This window comes from Capsicum annuum, chromosome 7 (assembly GCF_002878395.1).
Source record: "Capsicum annuum cultivar UCD-10X-F1 chromosome 7, UCD10Xv1.1, whole genome shotgun sequence".
NCBI lineage: Eukaryota > Viridiplantae > Streptophyta > Magnoliopsida > Solanales > Solanaceae > Capsicum > Capsicum annuum.
Window position 1 is genome coordinate 226,292,979 of NC_061117.1, and position 22,225 is coordinate 226,315,203.

General features: G+C 36.7%; 3 protein-coding genes across 3 annotated transcripts; 2 read left to right on the forward strand and 1 right to left on the reverse strand.

Moving 5' to 3' along the window:
• The first annotated feature begins 967 nt into the window (after positions 1–967).
• Positions 968–14,665, forward strand: LOC107878909. The gene is made up of 10 exons (XM_016726083.2): positions 968–1,182; positions 3,720–3,886; positions 4,957–5,470; positions 5,783–5,930; positions 6,439–6,549; positions 8,996–9,866; positions 10,668–10,880; positions 11,602–11,671; positions 12,765–12,877; positions 13,448–14,665. Exons 2-9 carry the CDS (start codon positions 3,749–3,751, stop codon positions 12,866–12,868), a joined length of 2,169 nt encoding a protein of 722 aa, XP_016581569.2. The 5' UTR covers positions 968–1,182; positions 3,720–3,748; the 3' UTR covers positions 12,869–12,877; positions 13,448–14,665.
• LOC107878908 (photosystem II 10 kDa polypeptide, chloroplastic) lies at positions 14,535–16,520 on the forward strand. Its single transcript, XM_016726082.2, has 5 exons — positions 14,535–14,820; positions 15,395–15,453; positions 15,934–15,989; positions 16,085–16,137; positions 16,278–16,520. Exons 1-5 carry the CDS (start codon positions 14,673–14,675, stop codon positions 16,370–16,372), a joined length of 411 nt encoding a protein of 136 aa, XP_016581568.1. The 5' UTR covers positions 14,535–14,672; the 3' UTR covers positions 16,373–16,520.
• A 135-nt stretch (positions 16,521–16,655) lies between these two features.
• LOC107878907 (DNA repair protein recA homolog 1, chloroplastic) lies at positions 16,656–22,067 on the reverse strand. The gene is made up of 13 exons (XM_016726081.2): positions 21,671–22,067; positions 20,553–20,644; positions 20,198–20,273; positions 19,817–19,879; positions 19,386–19,515; positions 19,180–19,265; positions 18,966–19,091; positions 18,682–18,786; positions 18,535–18,591; positions 18,056–18,118; positions 17,910–17,986; positions 17,405–17,477; positions 16,656–17,054 (listed from the first exon to the last, which is right to left on the reverse strand). Exons 1-13 carry the CDS (start codon positions 21,878–21,880, stop codon positions 16,947–16,949), a joined length of 1,266 nt encoding a protein of 421 aa, XP_016581567.2. The 5' UTR covers positions 21,881–22,067; the 3' UTR covers positions 16,656–16,946.
• Positions 22,068–22,225: the final 158 nt, after the last annotated feature.

Genomic DNA, 22,225 nt, shown 5'->3' on the forward strand with positions numbered 1-22,225 from the left:
AGCATGTGTGTATTATTAATTTAGAATAAAGTAACTTTAAAAAATTAGAATTCGAAACTCATAAACTTTAATTCTTGACTTCCCCTCTAACTTCATCCGTAATAGAAATAACGAAAATTATTGATTAAGAAAATATCCAAATTGATACATGGACATTAGTGTGGGAGAAGTGACCAAAAAGTTGATATGTTATAATGTCTCTACGAGTCTTTATTTCTAACCGTTATTAGAATTATGACCGTTATTCATTCACTAAATTATGCTATTTTTTCTTACCTATTTAAACAAACATCATTGTCTTTTAAAGAGGGTGATCAATAAAAAAAAATAAAAAATACTACCTTTTTCTTCTAACGTGATACACCTTACGTTATGAAAAAAATTGAATCAAATAATAATCACTTGATTCATAAATACAATGATACTCACATGTAGCAACTGCTCGAGAACTGTTTTTCTCTCTCAAGTTTCTCCCTCTCTTTTTGAGATAAGAAAAGAGACAATAAGTCCATCTACATTAAAGCTTCCGCTTTTAACCGATACTTCGTGCTCACATGCATAAGTATACAGAACATTTCATTTACGTGTTCGATAAATATTTAAAACATGTATTTTCAAGGAAAACACTCTTAAAGATATCAGTGTCCATCACTCACCTCCCTCCCAATTATTGTTCGTGATCATATTACACTTTCAACAACGCTTCAGAAACTGATCAATCTCCGCACACAAAACTTAGTATAGATCGACCTTGATCGATTCACCACAATTAAGATTTAACGAAATAAAAACACACACTATCAATAATCATAATTACACAAACGTTACATTTATAGCATTTATAGGATGATTGATCCAAATCATGGAATTATGTGGCGAAATTAAGCTACTTATTAGTAGAACAATTCTTTTCAATTATTTTAAACACATTTATAGCATTTTTTTTTAAGGTACTACTATATATTAAGAAATTAACAAAAAAAGAAAAGAAAAGAAGTTAAATACACTGATCCTTCCGCCAGTGTTGTCTTAAACTTTGAAAGTATAAATAGTAAGCAGAGAATCTGATTGTTGTCTACTGGCTGGAATCTTTCACTGCTGTAACAAGTAAGCAAAGCAAACCCAAGGGTTTGAAACAAAAACAGCAGCTGCCGATTGTTGTTCCTCTCTACACCACCAAAGGTTTTGATGTACATTCAATTTTGTATATGCAAATGCTTTTCTTTTTTGTTGTTGCATGTTTTTTTGTGACATTTGTTGTGTGGAGAATTTTGTTTGTTGTTTTTACCTTGAATTTTGTAAGGGAACGGGTTCTTGTTTCATTCTTTTTGATTTTTGTTGTTGGTGGTGGTGTTTTTGTTTCATGATAACGGTGGTGTTCGGGCCAGCGTTTGTGTGTCTCGATTAAATCCACGGGATACCTGCCACCTTTCACTAGCAAGGCTAGGACAGATGGGAAGAATCACCTGTTGTTGTTGTTGTTGTTGTATGATTCTGTGGCATTTAATTTGTTGTGTGGAGAATTTTGATTGTTGTTTTTACCTTGAATTTTGTATGGAAACGGATTCTTGTTTCATTCTTTTTGTTTTTTGGTGTCGTTGGTGTTTTTTTTTCATGATAACCGTGGTGTTTGGACCAGATTTTTTGTGTTTCGACTAATCTCTGGCACCTTCCACCAGCAAGGCTAGGACACATGGCAGGAATCCTTGGTGTTTTTGTTTTTGCTGTTGTTGTTGCATGATTCTGTGACATTGGTTGTGTGGAGAATTTTGTTTATTGATTTTATCTTGAATTTTGTAAGGAAACAGCTTCTTGTTTCATTCTTTTTGTTTGTTTTTGATAACCGTGGTGTTCGGCTCAACTTTTGTGCATCTCGACTAAATCCACGGGATACCTGCCACCCCTTACTAGTAACATCTATCAGGTAACTCTGGCCATCCAAGGCTAGGAAAGATGGGAAAAATCACCTGTGTTTTCGTTGTTGTTGTTGCAACTTGCATGATTCTGTGACGTTTGTTGTGTGGAGAATTTCGTTTGTTGTTGTTCATCTATTCAGTTGAAAGTTTTTTTGTACATTGAATTTCGTATGGATTTTTTTTTGTTTGTTGTTGCACGATTCTTGTGCGGAGAACTTTGTTTATTGTTGTTAATCTCTTTAGGGAAAGGTTTTCCGCACATTGAATTTTGTATGGAAATGGATTCTTTGTTCCATTTTTCTATTTTTTTTTACCTGTTGTATGATTCTGTGGCATTTGTTGTATGGAGAACTTTGTTTATTGTTGTTCATTTGTTGTGTGGAGAACTTTGTTTATTGTTGTTCATCTCTTCGGTAAAAGGTTTTATGGACATTGAATTTTGTATGGAAATGGTTGCTAGTGGTAGGTGGTAGGTATCCTGTGGAATTAGTCGAGGTGCGTGCAGGCTAGCCCAGACACCACGATTATCAAAAAAAAAAAAAAGGAAAGAAGAAAATTTTTATGCAAAAGGATGGATATTTCTAGTGTTCCATTTTTCTACTTTTTTTGCTAGTACTAGTTTTATTTGTTTTTGTTTTATGATTATCTATTGGATCTATGTTTGTGTTTGAGAACTTTGTTTTTGTGGGTTTTTGTTAGTTGATTCAGAATTCTAAAACCCTGAAGCAATCCGTTCCGTTCTGCTCTTTTGATTTTAAAAAATGAATCTTGGGCTTAATTCAATGCTAAAAGCAAGTACGTGAGGGGAGGATTGTTTAAGACTATATAAGGAGACTAAATTCCCCTCTTGTGAATAATGTGGATCATGCTCAGCGCACCCATGACTACATCCGGAGCATGGGCGATACAAGAAGGGGGTGGGGGGGTGGGTTTGCAATATTGGAAACAATGAATTGGAATGGGACTGACTCTGATAACCCAAAGGCTAGAAGACCATATAAGGAGACCAAATTCCCATCCCGTGAACGATGTGGGGCTCCAATATATTTCTTTAGCAAGAAGGAGAAAATTATTTTGTACCCAAAAAAAGGTTGCGTTGAACCCACTCAGATAGGTTAAAAGGGAGAAGTTCATGAGTCTAGTGTTTCATTGTCTACTTTTATGCGACTACTGGCTTTATTTGCTTTGATTGCATGATGGGTCTGTGACATTTGTGCGGAGGACTTTGTTTTTGTGGTTTTCTCATTAAATAGATTCGGAATTGTAAAATCCTGAAGCATTCTCTCCTGCTTGCGCTCTAGCGAGAAGGAGAGAATTATTTTGTGCCCAGTGGAATCCTTCCAAAAGCCGCCACATTGAATGCGCCCATATAGGTTAAAGTGGAGAAGTTGATGAGTCTAGTGTTTTGGTGGTCCCAATGAGCTGCTCCTTAGAGTCTTTCCTCTAGGCACTTACTGCAATATTTTATAGTACCGAAGTTGATTGGCAACGGGCTTATTGTCGTGATTCCGCTGGTGTTTTTGTTGTCCCAATAAGCTGCCCCTTTCTAGAGCTTTTGGTCTAGCTACAGTAATATTGTATGCTATAGTAGATAGGCAATGCGCTTTTTGTAGTGATTCTGTATTTACATCCGCTCACCTTTTTGTCCCTACTCCCTCCAACATGACTCTGCATTTTGTGTGGAAACCTTGGGTTTGCTTTCCTCCTTACAACTGTACAATAGTATCTGATGGAAACCTTGGGTTTGCTTTCCTCCTTACAACTGTACAATAGTATCTGATTTTGCTTCTTTATTTTTATCAGCTTGTTTTGCTGCCGAGCAAAGGAAAAGAATGGCTTCGGAGGTGGCTTCTACAGAGGACGTGTTGAATGCATTGCTGGAATACTTAGTTGATCCTCGGTTGCCTTTTAAATCATCTGTCCTTAAGGAAGCTCCCACTCTTTCTCAGCAGCAGTCTGTAGCCACACAGGTCTTCTATGGTTTCCTCCCATTTACTAAGGACGCGGGTTCTCTCTTTACCCTCTATTCTCATTGCATGGCGTTCTTTTTGACATGATCATTGCATGGCGTTCTTTTTGACATGATCACTGACCCTTGACATTTGAAAAAAGGAAGCACGCCTGATTTCAAATTTTGTTCCTTCAATATTAACTTATAGTCCTTCTAGTTAAAGACTTCTCAGGATGTGTTACTGTAGTAGTGTGTTTGAATAACGAGAACGAACATCCATCTTGTTTCTCAATTCTTCTCGACCTGTTACAAAGTTAGTCCAGTTGAAGGCTATTTAGAAAAATTCTTGGAATGGAGAAGATTAATTTGTACGACTTGAACTCTATCTCTATATATCTCTTGTTTCAGTTGAAGGTAAATTCAGTGTCCTGCTCTTTATTGTAAATGTTAAAGGATAATAATTTTGTCACTGATAACAGAAAAGGGGGAATATATAAAAGAGGACAGACGTTAAACTGTTGTTATGGTTTAGTAAATTTCCTTGTTCACTTGATGTCCAACAGCATTACAAATGATATTTAAGGAGATCTCGAATCTTTTGTTGGTCTCCCTATGTCACCTAAAATTTCTCAATGTATCAAATTTGAGGCAGTATTTAAGAATTTTTAATATCAGTTTGGACACAGCTAGTTTGGGATCGAGGGTTAGTTGTTACTTCTATTTGTTAATCTGTTTGCTGCTTCATATGGCTTTTCTCCTCTCCGCTGTTTTTCTCTATGTGAAAAATGTTGTTTTTTGAGATAGGTAACAATATGATTTAATCATCGGCACAAAGATTGTGCAAAACCCATATTTACAATTCCTAAAAGGAAAAAAAAATCCTTCTTACAAGGATCCTATAGTACCTTTGAAGGGTTCAGCTTCATTGAATAATTGTTTACACCAAAAGTGAACCAAAAACAAACAGTTCATCTTGATCTTCTGTATAGGGTTGTAGTTATCATCAAAGCATCTTCAGTTGTAAGTTTTCCAATATGATCTCTGGCTAACTTTTGAATTCTTTTCCTTGTTCCTTTTTTCCATCTTCAGTTGCATGCTGTTGTGATACTTTACAACTACTACCAGAGGAAGCAAAATCCACAGGCGCAATATTTAGATTTGGAGTCATTCTGCAAGTTGGCCATAACCCTGAGGCCGGCGTTGATGTCATACATGAAGTTCACGGATCAGTCTGATCCAACTGCCTCCAAGGACATGAACAATGATCTCTCGGTGGCTGAAAAAGCAATCCAAGATGCTTGCAACATATCTTGTGCTTTGGATGCCTTGAGAGATGTTCCATCAATAAAAAAATGGTTAATTTCCAAAGTTTCTGTCTTATTGCTAGACTCTAAGAAAGAAGCATGTTCGCTGCTTTATAGTTCTGTCACTGAAGGGGTTTGGTCTCTCCTCGAAAAAAGTCTTGAGCTTCCCACTGCTGAAATAGAAGGTACGGTGGAGAGAAAAAAGAGGCGAACCAGTATAAGACCAGTGACTGTAGAGCGAAATGATGATGACTCTGGCTTTCAGCAGCTTGCATTTTCGGCTGTCCAGGATGCAACAGGTTCATAAATTTCAGAATTATATTTGTAATATATTTCTATATTGGCAAAATTAATTTGTGCCTAGTCTGCTCAAGATTAACCAGACAATCATAAGTTGATTTCTTAAGTTGTTTGAACGCCTTTGCTAGCGATAAGTTTCATAAATGAAGTTTTCTCATGCCTGGGCAGAGAAAGAATTGATTAACGGAGCATTGACCTAGGCAGTTGGATCTTTCTGTTCCTGTTTTATAAAAATGAACTGCTAAAGTTACAGGTAGTCCTGATTTAGAGAGCATTTTATTATGTATGATACTTTGCTTGATATGGAGCAGGTATTCCTAAGTCTGACCTTGTGACTTTGGAGAAGCATGTGGTGTATTCACTAACAAAAGAAAAGACAGCGTCTTGCTTTTACATCATGCAATGTACCAAATCAATCAATGAAGACCTTCAAATTCCTGTCAAGGAGTTTCTTGAGAGGTTAGTTCTTGTCGTGTTAACTGCTTTGGCTTAGAGAATACTTTTTTCTTTTTTCTTTTTAGAATTTTTTTATCAAGGGTAGTGTAAAAGATGCGCTTTTTTGACAAGAACTCTTGCATCTCTAATCTTAGAATAGCTCATTTGTTTGATGGTACTGCCACTTTTTTTGTGAAGAGATGATATGATGGTTTTTCAAGTTCATCAATGTTACTTTCTTTGACACAGTCATAGGAATCAGTAGAATGATTCATTTGTATACGCTCGTGTTCTTTTTGAGCAACTCAAACTAGGTTTATGGCATTAACTATGCTGAGTTTGAAGATTATAATTTCATGCTGTGTTGTTATGAGTCTAACATTGATAAACTTAGTCAAAGAACAAGCCCAAATTATTCACTACGTAAAGTATAAAGACATAATTGCTTATATATTTGTCAATAACATTAATTCATGTATTCTGACACCTTTTTCTACTAGAAATGAAAAGTGATAACTGTTTATCTGAACAGTTTACAGGGTCCATTGGTGAAAAAGAGTTGTGGTAGTTGGTCTGCTACAGAAGGAGTTGAGTACTTTCATCTGCTTCCCTATGCCAGTATTTTGTCAAACTTTTTCCTGAGGTACTTTCAATTTCAATTGGCCTTTATTTGGTAGGCTGTCAATACATTTTGCTTTTATAGTGATTCGTTGCATGGCTTATAGTGAAATTGAACCTTGATGCTTGGGCCGAGCTGTTCTTGCAGCAGTCGACATGCTTGCTTAACAACTTTGTGTGATCAAATTGACAAATGCCAAGACATGTGTAACTATGTTTGATGCTTTTGCTTGATTTTATTAGTCCTAACAATTCATTGAACAAGACTTGTACAGTGAGAAAAAGATGAGGAAATTAGTCACGAATATGGTGCAAAGAACGTCATACCCACCTTTTTGAGAACTTTTTTTGATGACCGAGAAATCCCCGGTTAGTGGTGCTTGGTTTGAGACTTGGTAGATAATGACCCTTCCTCTACCCTTCTCCACTTAAATACTGTCTGCGGCATGGTTTGAACCCATGGCATGCGTCTAACCACCCATCACTAGCTGCACTCTTACCACTAGAAGCCCCGGGGATGTAAAGAATTCTTATTGATTTTGAGAATCAGAAAAAGCTGATTTATTTAGGTAAGTTGGTACTAATACGTCATCAAATTTCTTTTTAGTTAACATATCTTAATCGTACATAACAAACTTCCTTGTAAGATTGAGCTATTTTCAGTTGAATGATGCATTATAGTGAAAGATCTAATCCTCTTCATCTCTGTTTATGCTGGGAGCCTATACTGTGTATACAATACGTATGTGCATTGGCCTGATCAAATATGTATATTCGAGGAGTTAAGGTGGGCAGGTGGAGAGGGGAAGGGAGGGATAGGGAGAAAGTTGGGAGCCAATGTAAGATGTATGCATATGCATATTTTACTGTACTGCAGGTTCTTATGTGTGTCCAACTGTTGGTTTATGATATAAGAGGTTACACGACTGGAATTTATGGTATTATGTTTTGTCATCTGTTCAAGTTCTCCCGAGTATCTATCCCTTAAGTTATTTGCGACAGAGAAAATAGATCGGGTTTAGTTTCTTGAAGTAGCAGTAAGTGAAAGCCTTGGTCTTATCTTGTATTTGCTTATGTTACGTGGCTAGCTGTATGGAAAGTATTTAGATTTCTTTGAGCTTAACCTTTTCGTGCAAGTACTAGGCAGCTAACGTCTGCCATGCTTTCATCATTGTGCAAAAGGGGCACCTTCTTTATGCCTTCTTTTTTTAATGATTAATATTTTGATAGCTATAGATCAAAGCATCTGAGATTTAATCCCATCCATGTTTTTGGATTATGCTATCTTTATTTTCGGGTTTCATTAGTGCACTTTGAATATATGTAAACTGTATTTAAGTTTTTATTGAGAAACTAAATCACCTTACCGGCAAAATATTTGCAGTAATCCATTTTCATGCCTTTATATATGTTAGTAGACACATAATTTCATTCATATTCCTATTCTATTAATTGGTAACACATTGATGGGATACAAGATGACTATCATGAAATTGGATGCTTCTTTCCGAGTTTCAAGATCCACAATAGCTTTGGTGCGGATATGTAAAGAGTGGAGAACTAAATTCAAGACAATTGGAAGCCCAAAAGAAGAAAGAAGGCCCATGTCGTTGGTCTTAAATCAAAAGGCCCTATGTTAGAGGGTATTTTAGTATTTTAGTATTCTTGCTTAGATAATGAACCCTACTATAAATAGACTATGTTGCTCGGTCTCTCCAAATTTGCTGCCGCGCACATTTCAGATTCTCCAAAACGCACTACTTTTGGAGTACCCGATATGCACTTCGACATTTTTGAAGAGTCTGATCAACCTGAAGAGGTTATTTTGTGGGATTATACTGGGTATGTTGTTGAGAGTGTACACAATTACTCTGAGAGTGTACGCAATCCTTACCTCTACTCAGAGGTAGAGAGGCTGTTCATGTATGAGTTATCTCTTTCTCCCGTTGGATATCGTATTGGAATGTTAATCTAATTAGTTCCTAGGGTCTCTTAACTGTTTCTTTGAGTAAATTGATTTTATTTCAATTCTAGATTAACCTTTCTTTCTTCGTATCCTAGATTTAAGAATATGGTTGCATTTTCGTATGTCTAGGTAATTAATTGCTTAGGCGTGTGTTACCCTAACAAGTTCTCTTAATATTCCTATTCTTTTATTGCTTTCTATAATTGTTCTTGTTGTTCATGTGGGGTTGAAGAACCCATCTTCAATTTCTTTGAATTCCCGAGCCCGTTTTACATCACACATTCTCCAATTTTAGTAATTTACAAACCTGTTTTAAAATTCGGATTCTCTTGAGTCGTGTTGTGAATGTCGGCGGAGTTGATTGAATTCTGTCACATTACATGTACTAGTTTGATTTTTGGTTTGTTGTAAACAAGATAACTAATAACCCTGATCTAACATGTGTTTGACAATTAGATTTTGTATGGGCTTAGCACTATATTGACAAGCTGCCAAATTGATGCAGGGACGTTTCTAGTTTGGGTGGCTCAAATACAAGAAGCCATAAGGATATAAGAGACAGCTGTGAAAAAGAAATTTCTGAGAGCAGAATCTCATCGTCTGATCAAAACTTGGGCAATGTAAGCATCAGGACTGCTGTAGGTTCAGAAAGTGCTTGCAAAGAGGCAAGTGCTCTTAAAGGAAGTCAGAGTGTAGAGGTGAAGATTGAACCGACGGAAGCAAAGACGCCTGATGAAAGTTCTGAAGTTTTTATTGGAACCAAGTCAGATCACATAGGCCTAGAAATTTCAGAGGCAAAAAATGGTGATGGTTGCCATGAAAAAGTTGGCCGTTCTGCTGTTGGTCAAGAAGCAACAGCTGTAGGTGGCCCCCATAATATACGGGAAAGTGAAGAAACTGGAACAGATAATTCAGTTAAAACTACAGAAGTTGCAGATCTTCCTGGTGATAACCTAAATGGAGTCAACTTGAAATGCTTAAATGATACAAGCAACAAGGTACACCATGAAAAAATCAGAGACCATGAGGAATCAACTGTAGAAGAACTTCATGGTATAATCGACCACCCAAAGACACCAGAAGAGAAAACTGAGGAGCCGGTGAAGTCCACTAAAGGCTGTGAAGACAATGTTTATAATGATATGGAGTTAGCTGGTTCTCATCTCGAACCTATGGAGGTGAAAATTGATGATGGTTATCACCTTTCTAGTTCTCCTACTAGGCCTCAGAGGATGGATGTTGATGCATGTATTCCTTGCTCCAAAAATGGAAATAGCAGTAAGGATGGTAAGCTAACCAAAGAAGTTCATCATCACCAGAAAAAGAGGACGAGGGAGAGTGATGGAGAAATCATTGGAAGGGGTATAATTCACAAGGTAGACAAGTTCAGTTAATATTTAAGTTTTTGATTTCATGCGTTGCTCTTGTTTGTTCTTACTAATCCTTCCTTTCTCTTTTCAAGAGTATTCATGAAATTGCCCACTTGTAATGAGTCGGCGATCAATATTTTAGATGAAAGAAATTTCATCTAGAAATATCAGAATTTAGTTTAATAGATATCTACAGTTTGTATGCTTTGCAGGTCTCACAGCAGACATTAATCCATACCTTGATAAATCTACATTCAGTTGCAGTTCTCAGTGATAGTATTAGTAGTAGTGACACTAATAAGCATAATGGCATGACATTAATAAGGAGTAGTAATACTGCTAGTCATTCTAAGGTTTTGGATGATGTACATTACTTCTTTTGATGTGCCTTCCTCAAGCCTTGTACAGGGGATGCATCCACGTGATACCTTGAGCTAGTATTGCACTGTAATTTTGCCGATAGGCAAAATTTGATAATCTTATCAAGTAGAAGTAACTAATCATTGTAATGCTTCATTTTCCGACCCCTCCCCCTTCAACTTATCATACATTAAAGTGTATGGTCTCATTGGTATCACAGTGTTTGAACACTTCCCTATTATAATTTGCCCTGGCTTATGATTTGCACTTCAAATAATATTTGGAAATGAATGTATAAACCTCCACATTTTCTCTTGCTTTACCCCCTTGAGTGCCCGCTTAAGTTGATGGATGTCCTTTTCTTTTCCAAATTTTTTCCTCGAGATTCGAAGAGGGGTCTTCATTCTTCATTTTATTGTCACATCTGATACCAAGCCTTATTTGCAGGCACAAAGAGCTGCTGAGGTGAAGGCTGATGAAGAGCGTGACTTTTCCACTATCTCACCTAATCAAAATGAAATTTCTGTGGCACATACTGGGCATGTTCCTTGCAAGCCTGAATCTATGGATATAGGCGATTTAAAAACTGTTTTGGCTTCAAAAGAGGAGGCTTTGACAAAAAGTTCCCTTGAAGTTCTTCTTCATAAACGGCAGAAACTGGTAATTTTATGTTTGGTATGAAGTAGAGTATATGTGGTCGAGAGTCTGGTCATTTGTTTAGTGCTAGTAATGTTGCAGTTATTCCTTATCTATTTAAGGCTGAAAATCTGTGTTTGGAAAGTTTGGAGATGTCCTTTTGTTCTGTCAGGTCTTATAGACAACAGAGCAATAGATCCCAGAATAAAGTCCAATTGCTGCCGTTTTGTGCTCTAAATAGTTAGCAATATACTTGTGGCTTTTTCGGATCTATGCTGGCGAGGTGATAATTCAATTTATATTACTTATATGGCCAGGTTTAATTTTCCTTTTCCCTTTGATCGTTTTAAGTATATTTTAATCTATCTTAATTCATTATTTTTTTTCATATGACTTTTATTTAATCCAAAATGAGAAACTAAGTTCACCCTTAGTTCCTCAAGTTGGACTGTTGTAAGACGAAGACTGTGATGTATAATTTCCGATCTGACCACTTAAAACTTGTGTCAATGTATCAATAATTTCATCCTTCAACATGTAGTTAGTAATTTGTTCTGGTCCTTAGCTGTGTATTTTTAATGTGCCAAATATCTTGTGGGGTTTTCCTTTCTCTGTCTCTTCTGTTTTTTGAACTATTTTATCTTCAATATAGAACTCTGTGGGAGTGTCATCTGGTTTTTTAATGCCTGCACTTTATTTGGTTCTCAGTATTCAGTAATATCAATTTGCATTCGTTTCTTAACAGTGTCATCAACAACTTAAAATCAGAAATGAAATTGCTTCATTTGATGAAAGAATTCAGAGAATCTTAGATGGTATGATTTCTATCTCAGGCTTTTGTAGCTTCTTTTTGTTTCAGTTTCTTTGTGCTAGCATTACTCTTTTTACAAAGCGTGGTACTGTATGGATCAAAAATATTTTTCTTCTGTTTGTTGTCTGTCTATCCTCCCTCTCTTGTTTGGTTTTCTTTTAGAAATGGAATGTGAATGAGCAAAGATAATTATTAAAGTAGTACTGAGATGGTATAGAAAAGATTACAGGACCTAAACTGCATCGCTCGCTCCAAACATACTACATATATTCCCCCAATAAGTGCAAACAATCCGCGTACTTATCCATCCTATCAAGAGTACTACTATTACACCAAACATACAAATTATTGATACATTTGTTTTTGGCTCTAGGTATCTGCGACCTCTGTATCTCCTTTTAGACCCATTTTGTTCCAAACTGACATGGTGTGTAGTGGACTGGAAATGTCCTAGATGGCTGTCAACCTACTTGCTTGCGTCCTCTAATACATGCTTGAGAATGAAGTCAAAACTATAGCAGTTGCTCCATTTTTGACCTCGATTAAAATATATCAAGATAAAAACCTTGGTGCTTTTTCATGTGAGAATTTATCAATTGCGGAAAATTAGTACTGCAGAGTTGAAAATGTGAACATGGAAGACTCGTAGCATTGCCTTTCTTTTCTCTTTTTTAAGCAATTAGATATAAAAGCTGCACTCTTGACAACTAGAAAAGCTATCAAGTATCTTAATTTCAAGTGTATTACCAGTTGTATGGACCTATTATAGAGTTGATAACGTAACTGTTATGCTTGGAGTACGACAAAGGCCACAGGGTGCTTTTTCCTAGGTTGGTGTGGGGGGTGGGGGGTGGGGTGGGGGTGTTAAAATGATTTCCTTTATCTTGCTTCTTTGTGTTGGAGGGTGGTTGGGAGGTGAAGGAGAAAAGTGTGGTTGAGACTGAGCTAGTATCAGGTTTTGGTGGCTAAGTTTCCTTGTGGAGGTTTTGATTCTTCATCAAGTTTTGGTAGTTTTTTGGAGTCGTGAACTGCTCTAAACTGTTGTATATCATGAACTTGAACTAAATTACTGCACATGTTATTTTAATGCCTTGTAGGTGGCAAAGGTAGTTTGGCTCTAAAACTAGAAACGGTCCTGGACTTCTGTGATGAAACATGCTCGAGGATAGAGCTGCTATCCAAGAACACGGCCAGTAACTGAAGCATTGTGGTAAAGCTCTCAACTTCTCAGTCATTTAGAGTTCTTCTAAAACACCACATTTGGTTGATCATGACATGCTGTTGGAGACTGATTGAGTAAGAAACAGGGAAATTAGACTTCAAATTGTTCTGCCCAATCCAGTGATCAGCCCCGAAATCTGTCTTCCTACCATTTCCATCGATGATCTCCACATTGTCTCAAAACACTTGAATGTCCTTTGGCTTTTTGTTGTGCATTGCTCCTAAAAGAACACCGCTTTTAACATGAAACGTTTGACATTTCCTTCCCCGTTGTAATTTTCTTCATTTGATTTTCTGGTGAATTCCCATGATTTTTGTTCTTTCTATCCCTGATGCTGTCCTATTGAACGTACTGCATTGAAGGGGAGTTTCATCTGTCGGACAAACTAGTAATGTCTATTTGTTTGTCTGGAACACAATATCCCCGTGATAAAGGGAAACTGAAATTCCCAATTTTGGCTGCTCACAACCTGATAGAATCTAATTTTATTTCATTTAATGGTACTCTTTCCTTAAAAAATCCATTTTCAACTAATCTTTTGAGTTCATTTTCTCGTAGGTGGATTTCATGCTAGAGTGATCTGCATTTCACATGATTACAGACTATGGAACATCAACACCAACATTTTCGAATCATATTATGGCTACCATACTACTAATTCTATAGTACTGTACTAGTTTCATTATTGTCCACTTGTGGGAATCTACTGGGTATGTTGTTGTTGTATTGCCCAGACGCAACTATATGTGCCTTTGAGTTGAAATTTTTTGTCTATAGTTTATTGATTTGTTGTCTATTGAACACCTATATGTGCTGCCTCTTGATAAGAGACTTGTGTTTCGTAATGTTTTTAGCAATGGAATTCTGTTCTGGACGCGTTGGGGTGTTGAGCGAATGAGATATACTCTCCTTATATGATCTCGAACAATCTTCTTTCTCATGACTCATGAGCTAGCTGGAGTTAAGATAAGCATCATCACTGATATTTTATGACAAATTTTGAAAAAATTTATAACCTCTCATAGTTTATTCTGGTCTTCAACAACCAAAACTTCTTAATTATGATTTAAAATATGTAACTTTCACTTCATATGCCTCAAAACATCCCTACACAAATACTTTTGTCCTCTTCCTTGCACGAGTGGACTGAGTAAATAGTAGGAATAATTTTTTTTTTAGAGAAAATGTTCTGTTTTCATTCTGAATTTTACGTGAAATTGTTGAGACACACTCGAACTTTAACAGGGTCTATTACCTTTGGACTAATTAAAATCATATTTTTTACAATCTTAGTGTGGCACATACACTGAAGGTTCATGTAGACACATGTATGTGCCACGTAGGAGGCACTAAGGTTGCCAAAAATATAATTTTAATTAGTTAGGGGTAATAGGATCCTCCTAACGTTCAGATATGTCTCAGCAATTTCGTGTATAGGACGGACACGGTGCATTTTCTCAAAAACTTGTGAACAACAAAAATGTAGAGAAACAAGTCAGTCTCAAGGGCCCTATAGTAATCAAAGAAAGCCAATGAATGAACACCAAGTATACAAAACTAAGATAAGGCAAAGGAAAAGCAATTTGTACAATAAGTTTATATTGATAATGTAAGTAATATTATTATCTAGAATCAATCCACAAAAGGGGTGCCACGTGTAATATTGTAAATCACAAATTGCAAGTCATCGCTAATATTATTATCAAAGTGAAAAATATTCATCATACATACCATACTTACAATAAGTGAGAGCAAAAGAAGAAGAAAGAAGTAGTAGAAGAAAATGGCAAGCACAGTAATGAGCTCATTGAGCTTAAAGCCAACTTTCACTTTGGAGAAAACAGTGAAAGGACTGCCATCACTTTCAAGATCTCCTTCTTCCTTCAGAGTTGTGGCAAGTGGCAAGAAGATTAAGACTGACAAGCCTTATGGTATATACACATAGTTTTCTATTCTTCGAGTTTAACTTATATACACTAACAGCGTTACGACATTTACGTTATTGGTGTAGCTTTATCGATCCGTCGTGATATGTAGGCTTATCAATTTGCGTTTACGGCTATGTTGCTCGGACTCTTCAAAAATGTTATCGGGCGTGTGTCGGATACTTCAAAAGTAGTACATTTTTGGAGGATCCAACACAATAATTGCCACAACGTTTTTGAAGAGTTTAAGCAACTTAGGTTTACGGTTAGAGTTACTTGTGATTAACTTTTTTAAGTCATGACCTTAATAATATAATAGTATGAAAGATTTTATGTTGTCCCCTATTCTTTCATGACCCTTTTGATTGCTATGCATGTATATAACATGAGAAAAGTAGTTCAATGCACGAAACATTCCGCGTTAGTAGGGTTTGGGAAAGGGCCGAACCTAAGGGATGTGACGTAGACAACCTATTCTAATATAAGCGATGTCTATATATGTGTAGTTGAAACAAAAAATAGTGATAAATATTGTAATGCAAAATATATAATATGTGCTGATTATGAACTTTGTTATTAGGAATTAATGGAGGCATGGACTTGAGAGATGGTCTTGATGCCTCAGGCAGGAAGCCCAAGGTTTGTTTCCACCACACTTGATATAAATAATGTAATTACTGACATAATATTTCAAATATTATTTCAAAAAAGAATCTAGTATATAAGCATGTATATTTTAATTTAGAGTACAGCATCAAGTACGCCCTTGAACTATGGTCAAATTTGTTACGACACATTCCAACTTCATGAGGATCCTATTACCCCTGAACTCAATTCTACCGTATATTTGTCACACTTTTGTGTTGATGCGACACTTTTTGTCAATTTTTTTTTTGGCTGACATGACACCATTGATGTGGGTTTCTTTTATTTTAACAAGTTGCCTTGTCAGCACAAAAGGGTGTCAAAAATATGATTAAATTGAGTTCAGGGGTAATAGGACCCTGTGAAATTGGAGCTTATCGTAGCAACTTTGGCCATTGTTCGAGGGGATATTTGATGCATATCTTTTTAATTTATTACTTTTCTAATATATGAGCAAAACATGGTGATGTTTAGGGAAAGGGTGTGTACCAATTTGTTGACAAATATGGAGCTAATGTTGATGGATACAGGTTAGTTAATTTTCTTAATGTAATTAATTCCTCATTAATAGAAAATGAAAAAAATTAATCTTATACTAATACTTTTTGTGATTTTGATAATGCAGTCCTATCTACGACACAAATGACTGGTCTCCAAGTGGTGATGTCTATGTTGGAGGTATGACACTTTTTGAATAACAAGTGGATTTAGTACGGATTCTGAGAATTTAATTGAACCCCACTTTTCAGCTCGAGCTATGTTTATCTAATAAGGTCAGACTCATTATGAATGATTCTAAATTCTGATTCGCCTTGCAGGTACCACAGGCTTAGCCATATGGGCAGTGACCTTGCTTGGCATTCTTGCAGGAGGTGCTCTTCTCGTCTACAACACAAGTGCTTTGGCACAGTAGAATGTAATCCTTGTACTGTACTACTTTTAAGTTGTATTCCAGCTCGAATTATGTATCTTTTCAAGAATACTTCAAAAATATTTCATGGTATCTGGATTAATCTGTAATTGCTGTGGATAATATTACACTTGTTTTAAGGTTCTTGTAATCTTATATCCTTTTAAGTCTAATTGAGATACGACATACAATAGGGGAATCCAAGATTACATATAAACAGTTACAGTGGACAGAAGTCAAGATCCGCCCCTGCTTACAATCGCGATACCTTACTGAAATAATAATATCAATGCAACACTGAGATATTTACTTTCAAGGCAAATGTCGATGAATTCAATGATACAAGCAAAAAACTTCATTTTTCTTGAGCCACCCCTGCAGCCAAGATGTATTAATGTACAAGAATATACATCTTTCTTCAACACTCTATAGAGTACAGTAATGGTCTCATACAAAGCAATCTCGTAACGATACTTTCAATTTTGTTCATGTCTTATGTAGAGAATCAGATGGATGTCAATGTTGGTTGTGAAATGCTCTGTAGTCATAATCAGTAAAAGCAGAAATCTGATTCATGTTATTGCATCTCTTGAAGTGCATCTTCCTCCAGAAGCTGTGGCAGTTGATGTTTCAATGAAGAGGAGCCTCCAAACCCCGCTGCCTCTAGCACGGATGACCTAACCATCTGCAGAGGCAGATAAATAATGTCATTCCGCCGCCTCCATAATATTGATTAACAGTGTAAAAGAAATCTCCCATTACGTCAAGCTAATAACTACAATGTATAAAAATATATCTTCGCGTATGGGTACTATGACCACATAAATGGTCGTAGTTTCCATCTGTCTTCCATCTAAAACAATAACCTACAAGCTCACGATACCAGAACAGATCAGTTAATGAACATATCAAATATAATCAGGTTATTTATCCGTTTAACACCTCCTAGTTTATGTTCAGAGATTGAACTTTTATCCTATACAAAATGACAACTAAAATTCTTATGAAATGCAACTACTAAAGAGGGTATGGTACCTTTTCTATTTCTTCAGAGATAAGAGGATTTTCTCTCAAATATTGCAGTGCTTTCTCTCGTCCCTGTCCCAGCCTTCATTAAAGCATCAATAAGTGTTGACTCACACATGATTAGTAATAAAGTAAAACATCAAGAAGAAGTGCCGAGTCACATAATATTAGTAATGAACCAATTGCAAGATTCAGCTCACTGATGTAATAAGACAAATCTTAGACTGATCTTAGTTAAGACAGTTTTGAATCACATCTAAAGTCAATTTCTTGCTTATTCTTATCATTAATTATTTCCTTCAGCAACCACATAAAGTATGACGCATATAAAATTCTCCTAAGCTGTTTTCTTTTCATTTGGGTGTAAGCTTTGACACTTCTAGTACGGCATAGAGAAAATTCCCAGACTCTTGAGCGGTCATGACAAAAATTATATGGAGTTTCATAAATTAACAGTTTAGTAAGCCTCTTGGGAGTCCCTATATTTTAGCAAAAAACTGCAAAATGTACTAACCTATGCTCTCCATAGTTATACCATGAACCCTTCTTAGACACCACTTCAATCAGTTCAGCACAATCTAATACGCAACCCTGCAAAAAGTAAATTTCAGGAGCAGAATTTGAAGCAACACAAAGGAAAAGAACGATAATGCCACTAACCAGCTTGCTCACTCCTTCTCCAAAGATAATTTCAAACTCTGCTTGCTTGTATGGTCTAGAAACCTAAGGAAAAGAACAAGACCAATTAGTATATTTTTTCATTTTTGATAAGGAACACTAATTAGAATATTGGCACCACAATAAGCAGGAAGATGCAAGGCAATTTCTTTCATGTTCTTGTATTTGCTAAAAGAGGTTTAAAAATAAATAGAGGTCATTGCTAAAACAGATCTCTGTGAGGATGGACTACTAAAGTAGCTACCTAAGTATTTGACAATATACACCAATTTACAATAATCATACGGCGGAACCACCATGCTTCCAAAGTAGGAAATCCAAAATCAGGATAACCTTTATTATGCAAATGTCAGCTTTACAGTTTAAGCACTAAAACGGAACCATCACCATATGTTTTCCATTCCCATAAACATAATACTGATGTCACCACATTGAATAATTATTAAATGAAGCCGTTTTACCTTACTCTTTTGAACTCTCACCCGGACTTTAAGGCCCACTTCCTCATCTCCTTTTGCCTGAAAGAATGAGTAACAGTTTTTTCATAAAGAAATTTAAATGAGTGAAAATTGAAAACCTATTAGCTGACTGAGCAGTTTTGGACTTACAGATTTTATTTTCCCTGTAGGACGGATCTCAAGTCGAACGGAGGCGAAAAACTTTAAGGCAATCCCTCCACTTGTTACCTCAGGATTTCCGTAATAAACACCAATCTGATTCGAAGCAAAGAGATTACTTCAATTCAGAAAGTCCACAAGTTATGATGAGAATTATGCTAGTACATGAAGTTAATCACACTTATGGAAGCAAGAATGACAGTTTATTTTGACAAGATTATCCATCATCTTCGGTACTTAAAAAGAGCATGCAGCAATTTCCGAGTCAAGAATACCTTGTATCTTATCTGATTGAGGAATATAAGAGTACATCCAGCTTTGGAAGCATTGCCTGACATTTTACGTAAAGCTTGACTCATCAGGCGTGCTTGTAAACCCATTTGCTGCATCCCAATTTCTCCCTGCACAAAATAAGAGACCATGAAATCAGGAACTGGTAGAATAATTCAAAGCTTTCAAAATATTCAGAAAATTAAAATGTTGGCTTACCTCAATTTCAGCTCGTGGAGTGAGGGCTGAGACTGAATCAATACAAATAAGATCTACAGCACCTGATCTACACATTCGGTCTGCGACTGAGACAACCAAAAGTTTGGTTCAGTACAAACTCTAGTTAGCATGATCACCGACAAAGTTACTAGCACAGAAAACACAAAATCATTTCTAATGGTGTACACAAGGGAAAGGTGTGTTACTTTCTAGAGCCATCTCCCCATTATCAGGCTGGCAGACAATCAAATTCTCTACATCTACTCCAAGTGATTTGGAGTATGCAGGATCAAAAGCATGCTCAGCATCAACAAGCATCGCATTGCCTCCTAGCTTCTGCATATCAAACATTAACAACTTATAATCTGTCTCACTTTACATAAGAACATTTTTACGTATGAAGCCTAAGGTAAGTGGATTGGTCACAATATATAGTTCCAATGGATCTTGGAAGGGTTCTAAGTTTGCTTTCTACCTTTCCAAATTTTCATTATTTTCTCCCCAATTCATCTATAGATGGAAGCATATGACTTTCGTTTTTCATCTAAATTATCAATTCCCCCCTCCCTTCCAAATGCACTCCTATGCCTATAGAAGTTCCAAACTGAAGGATACAATAAACTAAAACACACTGCACCTGCACTTCTGCAATAGCATGGAGAGCTAAGGTAGTCTTTCCACTACTTTCGGGCCCATATATCTGTAAAGATAAATGTGAGGAAAGCAATCAGATAACAACTTGCAGCAACATATCAGTTGCGAATTCAGGATGTGAACAAACACCAGAATCTAATACCCCAGTGTACTGATTTCTAACAAAATCGCTCTATTAACTCATCACTTTAACTATCCTATGCATCTTCATGTAGGATTACTCCACTGATATGCAATCAAAACCAACAATTAGTAATTAACACCTCTGCTTAAGCAGCCACACTTTTGAAACCAAATAGATGGCAAATAACAAGTAATAAATACGGCATATTGAAAATAGAGATGAAAAATATAAAATTTAAACCTCAACAATTCTGCCTTTGGGAAGGCCACCACCTAAAGCAAAGTCTAGCGTCAAGCAGCCACTGGGAAAAGTTTCACTGCAGATACACAAATGTAGTAAGACTGATATATCTCCATAGAGAGACTACTAAATCTTTCTAAGACAATTTACTAAGAGAGCCTATAAAAACCCAACAGATTCACTAGTAAAACTCTGTAGTCTAACAAGGTTCAAAACTTTGTGCAAATTTTTTTCTCCGAAAGATTTTCATGCTTGTTTTGGTATGTTGTGCGGAAAGTTGATACTTGTTTTTAACTTCGTTCCTTTTATTTGGGTGAGGGGTGGGGGTTTAAGGCATTAAGGAAAAATTACATACACCAGAGCTCCGCCAGCACTACCCAATCTAGTAACACTTCCTTTGCCAAACGAGCTGTTTATATCGTTCATTGCAGCTTCCAATGCTTTTTGCTGAAGTAAAGTCAGTTATATGGAAATCTTCAGTGAAGCAACATACAGAAATAATGAAGAAGAAGCAATTATCTATCTTTCCCAAATTTTCATTTTCATAAGAATGAACAGACAGCTATGAGACAGGGATTGTTTACGGAAATTGATAAAAATGGCATCTTTCCCCTTTCTTTCAGGATTAGCAGACCAATACTTACAGCAAAGTAGAAAATGCATAAAAATATACATACACACGAGACAATACCCAAAATGCTAAATGGCCAGTTTGGTGCACTAAACCTCCAGCTACACAGTACACGCAGGTCCAGGGAACAGACGAACCAGCCTTACCCTGCATTTCTGCAAGAGATTGTTTCCATGGCTTGAACCCATAGACCTCCAGGTCACATGACGACAACTTTAGCTCCTGTTCACAATATCCAGAATGCTAAAAGAACAGCCCGGTTCACTCAAACTCCCGCTATGCCCAGTCCTCCTGGCTAGGTGTTAACCACAATGGTCTATTTATAAGCCGCCTTACCCTGCATCTCTGCAAGAGACTGTTTCCACAGCTCGAACCTGTAACCTCAGGTCACATGACATCAACTTTACCAGTAAGAGACTGTGGTCCACAGCTCGAACCTATGACCTCCAGGCCACATGACATCAACGGTCACATGACATCAACTTTACCAGTAAGAGACGGTTTCCACAGCTCAACCTCCAGGTCACATGACATCAACTTTACTCCAGGTCATGACATCAACTTTACCAGTAAGAGACTGTTTCCCCAACTCAAGCATGTACCTCCAGATCACATGACATCAACTTTATCAGTAAGAGACTGTTTCCACAGCTAGAGCCAGGTCACACGACATTAACTTTTACAAGTAAGAGACTGTTTACACAGCTAGAACCTGTAACCTCCGAGACACATGACATCAACTTTACCAGTTAGTGTCAAGGCTCCCCTTCACAATACCAAACATATATACACGCGCGCGCGCACACACACACACACATATATAGAGAGAGAGAGATGTATACCCGGTCTAGAAAGCGAGCGTCAGAATCAGGAGAGAAAGCGCCATTGATTTTTTGGTCAAATTCAGAACGAACCCTAATTCCACGTGCTGAAATTTGAGCTCGAGACACTTTATGGTATAATTTTACTGAAGTTGAATAGCTTGGGGAATTGTAACAAATTTTGGCGCCAAAAAACTGAGCTTTCACTGGCAAACTTAACAACAACTCCATTGATGAACAAAGAAGTGGCAACTTTGAAGCTCAGTTATCCAAACTTCTCCTTGCTGAAGAAGGAGCTTAGCCTTAGGCTATTGCTGTCGCCGGAGCTCCATAATCGACGTTGTTAGATATTTTTTTTGTTGTTTTGAAGCCCATGCTATAATAGACATGGGCCTATTCTTAAAGCCCAATCATGTAAACATGGGCCTCTTCTTAAAAACCCAAAAACAACAACACACAATATATATAATCTCGTAAAGTGGAGTCTAAGAAGGGTCAAGTGTACGCAGATTTTACCTATACCTCGGATAGAAAGACAATCTCCGGTAGACCTTGGCTCAAGAGAAAAAAAATGTC

Bases quoted from the DNA above. Each gene is read 5' to 3' on its own strand.
- LOC107878908 (XM_016726082.2), top strand. From the start codon at position 14,673: ATGGCAAGCACAGTAATGAGCTCATTGAGCTTAAAGCCAACTTTCACT. The intron at 15,990-16,084 runs GTTAGTTAATTT...TTGATAATGCAG, and splicing joins GCTAATGTTGATGGATACAG to TCCTATCTACGACACAAATG. The intron at 16,138-16,277 runs GTATGACACTTT...TTCGCCTTGCAG, and splicing joins TGGTGATGTCTATGTTGGAG to GTACCACAGGCTTAGCCATA.
- LOC107878909 (XM_016726083.2), top strand. From the start codon at position 3,749: ATGGCTTCGGAGGTGGCTTCTACAGAGGACGTGTTGAATGCATTGCTG. The intron at 5,471-5,782 runs GTTCATAAATTT...GATATGGAGCAG, and splicing joins GGCTGTCCAGGATGCAACAG to GTATTCCTAAGTCTGACCTT. The intron at 11,672-12,764 runs GTATGATTTCTA...AATGCCTTGTAG, and splicing joins AATTCAGAGAATCTTAGATG to GTGGCAAAGGTAGTTTGGCT.
- LOC107878907 (XM_016726081.2), bottom strand. From the start codon at position 21,880: ATGGAGTTGTTGTTAAGTTTGCCAGTGAAAGCTCAGTTTTTTGGCGCC. The intron at 19,266-19,385 runs GTAACACACCTT...TGGTTGTCTCAG, and splicing joins TGGGGAGATGGCTCTAGAAA to TCGCAGACCGAATGTGTAGA. The intron at 18,787-18,965 runs GTATTCTTGACT...GCTTCGAATCAG, and splicing joins TCAATCAGATAAGATACAAG to ATTGGTGTTTATTACGGAAA.